This window comes from Battus philenor, unplaced genomic scaffold (genome assembly GCF_028537555.1).
Source record: "Battus philenor isolate CCGP_79_NKW_IND1 unplaced genomic scaffold, ilBatPhil1.0.hap1 SCAF_19, whole genome shotgun sequence".
Lineage (NCBI taxonomy): Eukaryota > Metazoa > Arthropoda > Insecta > Lepidoptera > Papilionidae > Battus > Battus philenor.
Genome location: NW_027181681.1, coordinates 4,860,049 through 4,872,652, shown reverse-complemented (window position 1 = coordinate 4,872,652; position 12,604 = coordinate 4,860,049). Strand labels below are relative to the sequence as shown.

Below are 12,604 nucleotides of genomic sequence, written 5' to 3'. Positions count from 1 at the left end.
TTTTTTACCCATGTCCCCTTTTTAACCATTACCCATTTTTCCAAATTTTACCCAACTTCACAACTTCACTTGTTTGAATTTTTTTTGTAAAAGGGCGCGATAGTCCAAAAAATGTGGACTTATAAACTAGATTAATCTTTATTAGTTTTAATCAGATGCAAATTAGTATTCAGTTCATTTAATTTCTTGTTTTGTACATTACATTCATCGATTATACTTTACAGGATTTACTGATTTATGTGAGGCTTATACTAAAACGGGTCGCGGCGGCCCTTCCAGGCTAACCCAAGTCCTAAATTCTTACATCGGAGCTATGGTCCAGGAAATTTTGACCCATAACGGTGACATATTAAAGTTCTCCGGCGACGCCTTTCTATCGATGTGGAAGAAAACCCCCACTGGCAACATGCAGGATGTTGTCCATAACGCAATTGATTGCGGGCTTCTTATTCAAAAGAACTACGGAAGATATTTGACAGACGTTGGTGTACCACTCAAAGGTTTGAGGGATTTTACAAATTGTTTATAAATACATGAATTACGTAAAAATGTGAATGTTATATTCATTTGACGTAATTATTATTAAATACTATTAAAAGATTTAAATTCAAACTTTCTAATTACATATAGAATATATCTTACACTTTAAATTTGTACATTTCGATAAGAAAATAATATGCATTTAAACAACTCTTCTGCTCTAGAGTAAAGGTTATGAATAATTTTTTTTGATTATTATGTATAAATAAGATAACAGTGCTAATAATTTTATTTACTAGAACCTTACGAAAAGTCACTCATTCGATCTTTGTCATTTTTATTTACATATAATACACCTAAATATACTTTTGATTATGGTAAACAGGGAGTAAATTATCGAACATAATCAATAAATTACCTATCTATGTACAAAAAAACTGCATACGATAAATATTTTAAATAATAGTCAGAAAAATTTAGAATAAATAGAAAAAGATAAAAGTCGAACTCGAATCTTAGGTACACATAGATTTTGCAACAGTTTAAACCGAGTGTACACGACCACACTTCAAATAAACCGTTAAGGTTTTTGATGTATGTTTTACGATTTATCACGCATTTCTTTTTTATTCCAATACGTAAAATAAACTTCAAACGACGAATACACCTTTTGTTGACTATAAATGCTTGACAGCTACAAACAGAATTTTCTCTGCTATGTATGAGAGATAAAAAGTTTTACTTTTTTTATCGCAATTTTATTTTTTTTCTTTCCAAAAGAAATTTCCTTTTTTAAGCAATACAACAAAACTGAATTAGGCGACCCGTATTGCAGTTATGACTCATCCGCACGTTTGGCTATTATTTTTTATACAGATATAAAATTGATTAGAACAGACTATTAAGTGAATGTATAGCTAATGAAGTAGACATAGGGTATGTATGAAGAAATAAATGTGTTAAATTGATAAGGGATTACTGTATGTCTATCGCTTTATAATATAGATTTTTATATAGATATATTGTCTCTATTTTCATATTATCATTTTGAAGGTAGAGCTGGTTTCGTTTCACTACATTATAAATACATGAATATTTCAGTAAAAGTGGCAATATCAGCTGGTGTGTCGCATTTCTCTATTATCGGCGGCGGAGAAACGTCTCTGGCACACTACGTGATCGTTGGCCAGCCCGTGTGGGATGTAAAGACCGCGGAATACATGAGCACTGCCGGAGATGTCCTGACAACAGCCAGCGCATGGATGTACGTTAACGAGGCCGAGTATTGCACCCAGCCTTGTGGAGATGGCCGACACACTAAGGTACAATTATATAAATAATGGACCGGGCGCACTTATACGCCACGTGGTCCGACGTGAACAATCAGCTACTTGCTTGCGATGCAGCTGCATATCAGGGAGGTTGCTGTAATGATTTTCATCCATGCAACGGCCTTATTTCGATGGATCAACATAACGACATGAGCTCCGAAGAGTATTATCCACTTACATTATTTATACCACGTATATGAAGTATAAGTCGAATATATTGTAGCTTGCGCACCCCGGTTCCGCAAGCTCAATTTCGATGTAGCTGTTAGAGTCTAGGCTAAGGCAAGAATATTATCAGAAACTACAGACAAGGTGGTTTTATATTAGTCGTTAAGACGCCCGTTGCAATAATGATTTGTGAAGTTTTGATTAAATAAGTAGTGACAAAAGGATTTGTGTGTTATAGTAATTTCTGAACGGCGTGCAATGAGAGTTGAGAAATATATTTATTTGTCATAGTGTTATAATTATACTAAAAATATATGTAATCATTTTATTAAATCTCTGAGTTGAAGCGAAAGAGTTCTTTAACGAAGAAGTTTTTCATTCAGTCTTATATACGCTTTCTATGACTGTAGTTGTCGTTGATGGTGAATTATACTAAATATAGAAACTTAACCTTAACTTAATTTTCCAGCTCACTTGTTTTGGCTGAGGATTTATTTATAAAGGCAAATTTAGATTAGTTTGGCTGAACTAGGCTTATCCCGAGACACTGGAACACTAACTGAGGACTCTAACAGTACAATGAAATATATACTGGCTATCACTAAGTTTTCTTCAATTAGTTCGTTATCGGTATAGCTATTACGTCCAATTGTATCAATAGATCTTTTAAGTTTTCGTAGAAAGTGGGTTATTAGTACAAGAAAGGATTTTAATTTTGTTTTCTAAGCAATTATTAATGTTTTGATTAGCACGGATTAATTATTAATCCTTGTAGGTGCTTGGTATTGGTGCAACTTGGAAGAGAGTAGAGAAGTTACATTCGTTGGTTGCGATTAGTAACGGTGAGTGTTTACAGAATTAATTATTTAAGTTTCAATTATTATCGTAGTTTCTCGATTTCTAGTTGTCGAATACAGGACTGCCTACGAGTTCAATAGTAGATGTTTAATCGGTATAAAAATATATTTTTCTTATTAATTCTAATAAGTTTTGCTTAGTTGTTTTGCGTACAATTTTCTCTTTTCGGATTGTTTACCGAGCGCAAACACTTAAGAGATATGGATTGCCCCTATTTGTTACGGATCTTTCTTCTCCCAGAACGTCAATGGCGCAGTGACGCGACAGCAGTAGGTAGTAGGGAACAGTAAATACAGTTGGAATTTATATATGTAAAGAAATATATTTATGACTATAATAAAATTCTGCATTGATTTCTACATTAAATTCCTTATATTTTATTCGAAACTGTTAAATGCCCGAAGCTTGATAGAAGGTGAAGCCTCGTTGCATGCTCAACATATATTATCCTTTTAGTAGCCGCTTACCCCCGTATGCCAGCAGCATATGTCATGATATTAAAGTCTCATGGCTTAGATAGAATTAGACTGAAGAATAGGATGGAAAAGCATAATTTGACTTTAAATTATTAATAACTTCAAATGGTTTTAAAATTACAATTTCATAAATAAAAAGCTAAATTTGCTAGTTTCCACGAATGACTTTTGTTGTAAATTTTTAAAAACATCAATGAGCTCGTTCTAAATTTGTAAAAATGATTTTTTGGCATGTATTATCTATTATCATTTTCATAAAAAAAATCTCGGTTAAATGTGATGGCCTAGAAAAATCAAACATAACCATTAATGACGAGATAGCAAAGAAATATTTTTCAGAAAATCAGATTTTGCGGCAGTTTTTCTGCATACAGCAGGCTTAATAATTCTGAGATCGTACGAGTCTTATTTTTTTACTTAAATTTTTGATGTCGCACGTGTCTCATGCCTTAATTTGGCTTTTGACCGTAACTCTGCTTAACCTCAATTGTTAGTCCTTGAATAACATTTTATGATTACGAACTCTCGTCCGCTTCGTTTCATACGCGCCCACACTGTGATGACGGCATGTATTATCCCTATCCTTTTATAATTTTCAAAGGAATATCGGCGTTGTGTGCAAATATTTGTTTTTAAAATTATAGCGATTCGTAGCGAATAGAAGGAACATTTTTCAACACAAGTATAAAAACATATTTCTTTTTTATTATAATGCACATTTTTTGTGCCATTATTATTATTAATTTAAATTAAATAACGAATTGATGGATGCTGAAACTCGACTTTATATCCTTATCGTATTGTTAAAAATGATTACCATTTAACAGTGACGATTTTTTTTTCCATAAATTTTTGAGACCTTACCGTAATACTCCAATCTCAGATATTCGGGTGTAGTTTTGCTTTTAGTAATTTTGGAGGCGGCTTGATTACTTTACTAATAACAAAATAAACAAAATTAACAAAATGAACTATTTTCGGACTACCTGCGCGCAAGCTCGTGATTGATAATTAATCCTCGCCTATAGGAATATTAGGATTTTAAAAACAAAATTGGTTTCCATAATAAGCCTACAATTTGAATAAAAAAAAACTAAAATGCTTATATCATCTAATAATTACATATATACCGTTTCTTATATAGACACAGAAATAAAATGTGTATTGATGAACAATTAAGAAAGAACAGACAGTAATAATAGTAATAAAAATGCCTGTTACCCACATTATAATTATTATTTCCTAATTTACGTTGTGTATTTCGTTAACAACACAATTTATTATTTTTTTACGTAAATGACATCGACATGTTCATCGACGTAGATATTGTTTTTTTTTTTTGGTAACGATATCACACTTTCTTACGAGAAATACAAACCAACTGAGTCTAAATTAACTATTAATATTTTCACAGAAGATACGTTTGATTATACCGAACCCAAACAACGATCTGAAGATTATGGTTTGAATTTGAGGGAATATTCGTGTAAGTTATTATTTGAATGTTTTGTTTAGTTAACTTAATTTTTACAATTCGATTAGAATAGGATAAAAGCAAGAAAGATTGAACCAGAAATGAGGAGTCGCAACATCGGTCCGGTAGATGCGGCGTGGGTTATGACGTAGGTTACGATAAGTTGCTAGATGCGGGCAGTGCGAGACCGGCCATCGTGGCGATCTTCGGGGAAGGCCTATGCCACGCAATGGGCGTCTATCGGCTGAAAATAGGGAGAAGAAGGAAAAAAGAGTATATTTTATTATTTTGATAAAAATAAATCATATAATGATTGTCGAAAAATATTTACTTTAAAGCTGCTTAACGCTAGCGCCGGTATACGCGGCGTGGGTAGGTTGGCCACCACTATGTCACAGAACGATGTAATCGGTCATCATGGTGATCTTTGAGGGGATATGCCTTGCAATGGGTGTCTACTGGCTGACGTGATGATGATTTAGTACTTTATGGCGTACCTCCTAACAATATGCTTTTTTTGCGATAGTACGCCCAGCCGTGGTGGCAGCTATAAGAGGCTCGTGGGGCACAGCCCTTCGTCGATTTATGGTGACACCTATCCTCCGCGCCGTAGACAACGACGAGCCGATGAATTTCCTAGCGGAGGTGCGGCGTGTTCTGATAGTCTTCATCAATATCATCACGAAATCCGTCACACCGGACATGTTGATCAGTGTCTTAGATGCTGCTTATAAACGTGTTTGTAGGTGAGGTTTACACTTTCTTTACAGTTATATTTGGACACGACAGATAGTTTAGAAATTACTTTCAATAGATAAAAGATATTGCCTTTGAGAGACTTGTTGTTGTAGTGAAAGTCCTTTTGTATTCACTACTCCCTTTTCTTCTCATTGTCGTCTACATTGACTCCTTGAGATCGGAGAGGTTCATTATGAAATTTGGTATCGAAAGACGAGCGAATATTGTCCGACTAACAAATGGAAATGCTTAGATGTTTGCCCCCGACTTTTTCAGTTATCATAAGCTATATGAGGTTTTGTTCTTCCATTTTTTTAAAAAAACTTTTCATTAATTAGCGCATGGCGTAGGTTGAAGCCTGGTTTTGATTTTGAGATCGGGCAGAATGGATTTATTGGTGCGGAATGCAGTCGCCTTCCTCCAGGGCCACATCGTAAAATCATAGAAACAATCTCGATCGGCGCTACTACCAGGTGGACTTTTTTGACCCGTTCCTGTATATGGACGAGACCAAATAATTGTCCAGCTTTATTGTTGTTGCGCCACTAGCGAAAAAGAGATGGCGGAAGACTGTAAATACGATCGGTAAATACCTCTACGGCTGTCACAGGTCTGTTAAGAAAATAATAAAAAGAAGATATTCAGAGACAAACATCTTGGCTGGACACTATTTTAAGTCCATAAATATTTTCTTTTTCACTGCTTCGGCATAATGTGCATGCATAAGGCGCTCTCTGTGCGGATTTGAAAAAGTCTGATATTTGATGATGTTTTACTGATTGTGACCAGACACTAAATAATACACGCAAAGTTCTCCTTTACTCAAAATTAAAACACCGTTCTGTAATCGTGAGTTAGTCTTCAACCACTATGCTACTACAACTCGATAAAAATAACACTCCATTGTTTTTCAATTAAACAGTCTTGTCTTTAACGGGTATTCTCCTTTGTTACGTTGTTCGATATTGTGCATGAGTAATTTTGTGTTTTGGCCCTACTTTGTTTTATTTATTACATGGAATGGTAGCAGTTTTCATCAATCGACAAACGATCAATATAACATGTGTATTTATATTTCACTTGATGCACGGACGTTTTCTAAGAAAGAATTCAACAATGTGTGTGTCATAAATATTTATTTATTACAATCACTTCAGTTAATAAATATAATTATACCGCGTATTTGAAGTTGCGTGTGTAACGTTGCAAAACAACGTTAAAAAACAACAAACGTTGTAAACTTATATTTAGGTTCTATTTAGAAAAATGTAAATCAATAGGAAATTATTTCGATTCTCTTTTTTTTTTAATGGTTCGGTGGCCTCAGCGGGAACAAATTAAACCAAATTAGAAAAGTTTATTTATTGTATATTATTATATTATACTTAAATTACATTCATAAATAAGTAAATATCTTTCCTTGCGTTAAAAGGTTACCGTAACGTTTTTGGTAGATAAGTAGACATGATTTATTATTAGTAATTGGCCAGTTACTATAAAGTATAGTTCTCTTTCAGTGTAACAATAGAGGCTGGTGGTCTCGTAAATAAGGTTTCGATGTTCGACAAGGACATGATGTTTCTGGTTGTTTTTGGTCTTCGTGGGTTAAAACATGAGGACGAGGCTCAAAAAGCCCTCGAGTGTGCTCTAACTTTGAAAGAAAGTCTTAAAAATCCAAACGTAATCAGTGTCAGTATTGGCGTTACTTCTGGTAAATGTTGTTGCTTTTTTTTAAAGTCGTGTAGAATTGTACAATAAAATTATACAGTGATTGGTTATAGGCATGTAGAAGTTTCAAATGGTTGAATGTATAGCTCATTTGTCAGAAAAAAGGTTTTAAGATTTTACACCAATTTCCAACCACTCTGTATAATATGATAACTCTAAAAATATGTTAAATTCGTTATTTATTACTTCTGAAACCATTAATTTTTGGACAAGGTAATTAATAGCGAATGAGCTATACATATGTCCCTTTAAACTTTTCACACCTGTAACCAGTAACCCAGAAAATATTTTTTAATTTGTAGAAGCATTTTTTTTTCATCAATGATCCCCGCTATTGTATTTTTGGTCCAAGGTGAAAAATATCGCAGTTTCTGTACTGATTTTTTTCTGTGTTCTATGTAAATGTAAATCGCAGTAATTTAAATAATTAGCATTTGATACAATCAGGTTCAACATACTGCGGAGTCGTCGGTCATGTTTTGCGACGAGAATATACCGTAATAGGGTCAGCGGTCAACAAGGTATAAATTACAATTGTTATAACGAAAAAAGTTTTTTTAATTTTATTGCAAAGGAATACTATAAAAATGACACTCAATTTTTAAAAAGTCTGAAGTAATTTTAAAATGAAATAACGGTTTTAGAAATATTTAAGGGATGTGTATTTATATCCATTTTTGTCGCGACGAGATTTTTTAATAATAAGATATGGTTTCATGGAGAATTTGAATGTAAATATTCTTGCAGGCTGCGAGATTAATGGTGACCTATAAAGATAAAGTGACATGTGACAAGGAAACATTTTTAAAGAGCAAATTGGACCACGATAATTTTAAATTAATGGAAGAAAGACCTTTGAAAGGATTTCATAAGCCCGGCCCAATCTACGAATACAACAAACCAAGGCTAGTTTGATAATTCGAATTGATATTTTTTTTCGTAGTATTTTTAATATCACTCTCGCGAACTGTATCTTGGGTATCTAAGATATTAGACAAGAATATTTATTTCTTACTAACTTTCTGTTTAATTGGATTCTAAATTTGGTTGACATTTATTAGATTTGTTCAGCTAGGCAATAACAGATAGGGCCACTAGTGTTTTATATCGCGGTAGAGTTTCCTTCCCTACGACTAATATAAACAAATCGTTCTCTTTTCCAATTTTTCGTTCATGAACCCTTCCGCTCTGTGAACTCATATTATACGAAGCTGTAAAAAAGGTTAGCAGCATTAACATCTTAGAAACAATATAATATTTTGCAATATAGTGATTTGACCGTGAAAAGTTATTTTCATCGAAGCGACATCTGGTACCGAAACCCAGGAGATAAAGAAAAGGATTTGTAAAAATCATGAGTAAAGTGCAAATACTAAAAAGTAACAAAGTATTAAAAACTTAGGAAAATTCGTGTTGTAATATAAAGTTGTAATGTTTTCAAGATTAGCAAAAGACTTGAGAGAATTTCAAAAGTGTTCATAGGACAGAGAAAAACTACGAGGCGTTGAGGATATGTAAAATTATCAAAAACTGATCTCCGACTTTCAAATTTCGTTGTTTTATGTTAACAAGTAAAAATTCCGTGTTTGTGGATATAGTTTTTGGAGTAAATAAAACTAAGACGTATGTGAGAGCGGTGGAATCATGTGCGTACTAAAGAGAACCCTGCTGAATGTGCTTCGGGAGGAACAACAGTGGTGTTGGTGAGCTGAAAGTTTGCCACAGTAAAAGTTTTCCAATATTGAAAATAGCTTTTTGCTGAGACATGAGCATTAACCTCCAAAGTTTGCACACATACAACTCGTCACTCCTGTATATAATACAATTTTTCTTGCAGTCGATCGGATCGCATCGGTTGTTGGCGATATCCGCTACTAGGTCGCAATGAAGAGTTGCGAAAGTATAAAATGACCCTCCACAATGCTCTGGAACAACAAAACTATAAATTCACCAGATTTCGGGATCATAAGTTTGCGATGGCTTTTATAGTAATATTATAAAACTTTTTTATTTTTATATTTTTAACAGGTTTTTGAATAACTCACTGCTATAATGGTTCAGATTGTAAGGCTTCCATTATGTATTGGACGTTAACTTTTTTTAATTAATATAGTCTATGAAAAAAGAAGTGGCTTATGTTTAAAGCAAGCGCAGCAAAGTTCATTCATCCATTCTGGACAAATAATCTTTTTTTTATAATCTTTAATATTAGTATTAGATTTTATCCATGTTTGGACATGTCAAACTCCATTGTGACCATCATAAATATTTGTCATTACAACGTTCAAAAACCATTATGGAAGAGAGGCCGCTTTAAACAGGTCCATTTGAAAATCTATGAGGGAGGTCCATATCTAGCAGTAGCCGCCCTACGACTGAAATGATGTTGATGACCTGTTTAAAATAATTAAGTGTACCTGATTCTATGAGACCATCATAAATTGTTTTTGAATGAACGTCTGTCTACTTTGTAGTCCTCCGCTTGTGTCATTATCATATTATTGTACACTACTGTATATTATTTTTAACGTAAAATATATCTGTGAGTGTGTACCGGATTAACACGTTTATAAATATGAGATGTATTGTGGAAACACAAATAAGGTACACAGATGACCTTTTTAAGGTCACCCACTAGGATGCTTGGTGCAGCCCGCTTCCAGCCCATTCTATTGGTAGCCTATGGGGAAGGTCCAACAGTGGACGTTGTGCAGTTGAAATGACGACTATATTAAACATAAGTACTATTTTTAACTTGAATTAAATTTTTTGTTTATGTATTATACATACTAGCCACGTGCAATTAATATCTAGTAAAGTTGTTAAAATATGAGAAATAAGTTTATTTTAATAATAAGTAAATTAATTAAAAACGTTGTGAATACAGAAAACTAAGTCCATTAACGTTTGTTATAGCTTCGTCGTTAAAATGTAAACATAATTAATTTTGCCATGAAAGTTTTTGCCTTTGGTTTTATTAAAGGGCCCGGAGCAAGTTGGTAAGACAAGGTTACTTGAAGAATGTCTGTACATAACACCGAAGTTCGTTCTCGTCGACAGAATTTATTTAAAGGAAAATGACAAGGTACACAGTAAAGTTTGCGCTTTGATTTCACGAGTGCTTGAGCTTATATTTTCACTGTAAGCCTATTTGTTATATTATAAATTAATAAAAAATTACCACATTCTGAAAAATATAATTTGAATTGATATTTAAGAAATATTGCACATATTGTGATGTCGAGTAGATGAGAGAACTGGATACATTACTAGTTCATTATTTAAAAGCTTATGTTTATTTGCAGACTCCCTTCAGTTTGGTGCGCAAAATTGTTGCAACAATTTTCTCGAGTCATACCCGTCCCGCTAGAGAAAGTCGAGAAAATCGAATAAGACTAAGGTAAAACACTAAATATTATCGTCATTATTTTTAATTCATATTATACATAAAGGGTACTTCGTAACGTTCTAGCGTGGACGTCACGTCTCTACGAGCAATTGAAATTTTCGCCATAAACAAGATATTCGACTGCCGTTTTCCGTTGCCTGAAAAGTTTTCATATTCCGGTGACTTTCTTGGGGTCTTCGATATAAAAAGAATAATTAAGGATTTATTCATAAAAGTATGTAACACAATTATTAATCTTTCTATTTGAAATATTTATGAATATTTATAAAGTGTACATATAATTTTATCTGCAACATATTGAAAAGTAACGAATTATATTAAAAAATATATATTTAGAGCGCGTTATATCTTACATTTATGCACATTAATGACAATAATATTTAAAATAAAAAAACAGCAACGCAAAAAAAACATCCCAATTGTTTATTTAATTTTATTTCATAGGCTATTCAATGATTTCTAGAACATACCGAGCCTTCGTCTAGTTGCGGTTGTCGAAGCTCAATACGCCGACGACGAATCTTGGCAAGTGATATTATTGCTGCTAGACACCAAGAAAATCTTCATGCTTTTTTCTATAAAGAACATTGGTGATATTTCAGGTATGACAGAAAAAATAAAAATTTAAAAATTTTCCGCGTCGCTTTGCAATCCTAATTTTTTAAAGGAATAAAAGCCTTTAATAGCATTGACTTTGATAAACCACGCTTTAATTTTTTTTCTCTCATCACAATAAAATGGCGCATGGCATTTTTTTTAAATTAATGTACCGTGTGCTTACACTGTAAAGGTAAAAAATATTACAATTGAGAAAAATTAAAATAGAAATCCCAAAAATTAAGGAGAGTATTTTTGATGCAATAAAATGTATTGTTTTTTATAATGCTAGAAATAAAATCTTATCATGTACTACTCTAAATCTCACAGTGATGCTGTTATAATAATTTGAAGAGGTTTCCTAATCATAGATGTTTATGCCAGTAGTTAAGTAAAGGAAAGAAAACACGCCAAAATACTTAAAAACATTTCTAACACTCTTGAATACTGTTGAATCTAACTGGTCAGGTAATTTGTCTATGTAGGGTAAGCCCAAGGTTAGCTCTGTAAGTAGATATTGCTAAATTAAGATTATCTTGGTAAACCTTTTTTAAGGCTCCAACATCTCTGACTGGACACACTGTAGATGTAGATACCACAATGTGTCATGAAATCATTTATTTGCACTTTTGATTATGTGTTGAAAGATGGATTAATAACTAAATTAACACTAGAGAACTCCACAGACTCTCTCAACTTTCTTCTCGAATATTTTTTCATGTGTGTATGTAATAAGACGATTTCTCTTTGTCAACAGCAGTGGCCAATTCCTGTTTGGAAAACAACATGATAGTGAAGGTGGAAGTCTCTGGTATAGGACGTTGGTACCACGCAGCGCTTGTTTGTCAAATGCTCGACGTGCAGGCCATACCGGCTGACTTGGAGAAGTATTTATTAACTTTTACGTAATAGATACGAAGACTACACTCGTACATACAAATATAGCAGAAATCAATCTTTTGTAAAAATTCAATACATATCCACTCTTTTAGTTAATAAATAAAAGTTGTTTTTGTGTTCATATTGTTGTGTTTTGTGTTCATATAGTGCTACCGATACCGCTGTACCGCACCTTAGGAAAGCGTCATGAGATGGCTGAGGTTAAAAGAGCATCAGCGTCGCCGCTGCAAGCGTCGTAAGCGGACGGAAGTAACAGCTCCCGATAACTCCTCGTCTCGCTACGCGCATTCCTAAGGCATGGTGGTACATCGGTTTCGTTAGCACTAATGTAGATAATTAGATATACAAATAGAATATCAGTTATTCCGCAATAAGGAAGTATCGCCGGGACCATGAGACTACAGTTTGCTAAGATTCACTTAATCTTAGCAAACTGTAGTCTCAT

General features: G+C 33.4%; 1 protein-coding gene across 1 annotated transcript in view; it reads left to right on the top strand.

The window, feature by feature from the left end:
- The first annotated feature begins 313 nt into the window (after window positions 1-313).
- The window catches only part of LOC137921652 (adenylate cyclase type 10-like), a 30,519-nt gene continuing 18,228 nt past the window's right edge, over window positions 314-12,604 (top strand). The window contains exons 1-14 of the mRNA XM_068764456.1: window positions 314-500; window positions 1,582-1,802; window positions 2,755-2,821; window positions 4,728-4,799; window positions 5,314-5,533; window positions 7,043-7,236; window positions 7,701-7,774; window positions 8,001-8,158; window positions 9,091-9,241; window positions 10,237-10,338; window positions 10,559-10,653; window positions 10,726-10,876; window positions 11,126-11,264; window positions 12,017-12,146. Coding sequence (XP_068620557.1) covers window positions 314-500; window positions 1,582-1,802; window positions 2,755-2,821; window positions 4,728-4,799; window positions 5,314-5,533; window positions 7,043-7,236; window positions 7,701-7,774; window positions 8,001-8,158; window positions 9,091-9,241; window positions 10,237-10,338; window positions 10,559-10,653; window positions 10,726-10,876; window positions 11,126-11,264; window positions 12,017-12,146 — 1,961 coding nt within the window. The remainder of the gene's footprint in view (window positions 501-1,581; window positions 1,803-2,754; window positions 2,822-4,727; window positions 4,800-5,313; window positions 5,534-7,042; window positions 7,237-7,700; window positions 7,775-8,000; window positions 8,159-9,090; window positions 9,242-10,236; window positions 10,339-10,558; window positions 10,654-10,725; window positions 10,877-11,125; window positions 11,265-12,016; window positions 12,147-12,604) is intronic.